Raw genomic sequence first — 1,604 nt, forward strand, 5'->3', positions numbered from 1 at the left:
ACGTCGATTCTCCTGCTCCTTGGATACTGCCTGACCTGCTGCGCTTTTCCAGCAACACATTTTCAGCTGAAATAAAAGATGGACAGTAAGACACCAATCAGTGCATTGTGTCTGTGTTAGGTGGATATTCCCGTTCGAATCCAATTTCCAGCCGCAGCCTTAAGGATACAGAGCTTCTGATGCAGATCCAGGCTCATTTTGAATGAGTTGGAGTTTTCTCAACCGCCAAGAAGGGCAGAGAATTCCAGGCACTCATCATACTGTCGGTGACAATATCCTTCCTGCTGTTCCCTCTCATCCTTCTAGCAGTTGGAGTTAAGTGAAAAATTCCTCTCTCAGTTCCCTGTGTGTTTTGTTCAGGCCCAGGACAGGATCCAGATACTTCATCAAATCTTGCGTCACATCAACAAGATCTACAGCATGAATTTGGGGTCAGTCACTTGGGCCCGGAGCAAGGTGGAAAATGTCCGGCTTCTCCTGGAACGGCAGCTCAGGGAGCTGGAGGAATGTGTGATGAGGTCAGGAACAGAGGGCAGACGGAGCAGAAATGCCACCATTCAGAAATACTTCAGGAAACTACGAAAGTTCCTCAAACAGAAGGTGAGACAATTGGCCATTGACTGTGTAATCACTAGCATTCAGTTCATTTCATTCCCTTTAAATCTCTTCATCCTCTAATATCACTTTTCCCTCATTGTTTCCATTTTTCAGAATTTTAGTCACTGTTCCTGGGAAATAATCCGCGCCGAGACTAGAGCCCGTTTACAACAGTTGTTTGTCATAATGGCGCAAGTCAGCAGAGGAAATTAAAAGAAAGTCCAAAGGCTGGAACAATGTGTTTGACATAACTCGCTACATGTGGAATTAATGATATCTTGACTGTTTTGTGATGATCATTTGCTGCATGTTTACTGATGGAGAGCAAATACTATTTTTTACTTGATTTTTTTGAACCAAATTTATGGCTGAGGTATTTTCCTGTATTAACCATTTCACGAGGGGAATATCATTTTTGATGCGTTCTTTATTGACTGACAGCCTCTACAGTTCAAAGTCTCAACTGAGCTTTGCTCTTTTGGCTAATCAATCTTTAAACCATGCTGATATGATACTGTTCACCCCATCTGTTCTTAGGTGGGGGAGCATTTTTGATGCGGCGGTGTTATCAAATGCCTTTTGGAAATCCAATTGCACTGCATCTACCTGTTTCCCTTTATCCACTTCCAGAATCCACCTTTGGAACTGACCTAACCAGCTGACTCCACGCGTGCTCTCCATCTTAACTGAACAGTGTTAAATTGATTGGTCGGATATTGTCGTGCAATAAGCCTTACAATTTTTATACGAGATGTAAAATCAAAAAGGAGAAAACGACCTGAAGATTTTTCTTTGACATATTACTCTCTTTTTCTTTGAGGAATTATTTTACGTAATTGTAAAGAATTATTAATTCTACAATGATGATCGAGCGATGACACGCTAATTGAGAATATTCTGGGTTCAAACCCTACCTCAAAGGTAACTTGTTACTTTCCATTGAGCTTTTTGAAGCTCCTCATTCCAGTTGCTGAATTGTCAGTAACAATTCTGCGATGATAATGCTC

At 41.5% G+C, this 1,604-nt stretch overlaps 1 protein-coding gene across 1 annotated transcript; it reads left to right on the top strand.

Moving 5' to 3' along the window:
* Positions 1 to 302: 302 nt before the first annotated feature.
* LOC122546335 (interferon a3-like) lies at positions 303 to 1,598 on the top strand. Its single transcript, XM_043685082.1, has 2 exons — positions 303 to 600; positions 712 to 1,598. The coding sequence occupies exons 1-2, from the start codon at positions 421 to 423 to the stop codon at positions 808 to 810; spliced, it is 279 nt and encodes a 92-aa protein (XP_043541017.1). The 5' UTR covers positions 303 to 420; the 3' UTR covers positions 811 to 1,598.
* Positions 1,599 to 1,604: the final 6 nt, after the last annotated feature.

The sequence above is a fragment of the Chiloscyllium plagiosum genome, unplaced genomic scaffold (genome assembly GCF_004010195.1).
Source record: "Chiloscyllium plagiosum isolate BGI_BamShark_2017 unplaced genomic scaffold, ASM401019v2 scaf_14519, whole genome shotgun sequence".
NCBI classification, from domain to species: domain Eukaryota; kingdom Metazoa; phylum Chordata; class Chondrichthyes; order Orectolobiformes; family Hemiscylliidae; genus Chiloscyllium; species Chiloscyllium plagiosum.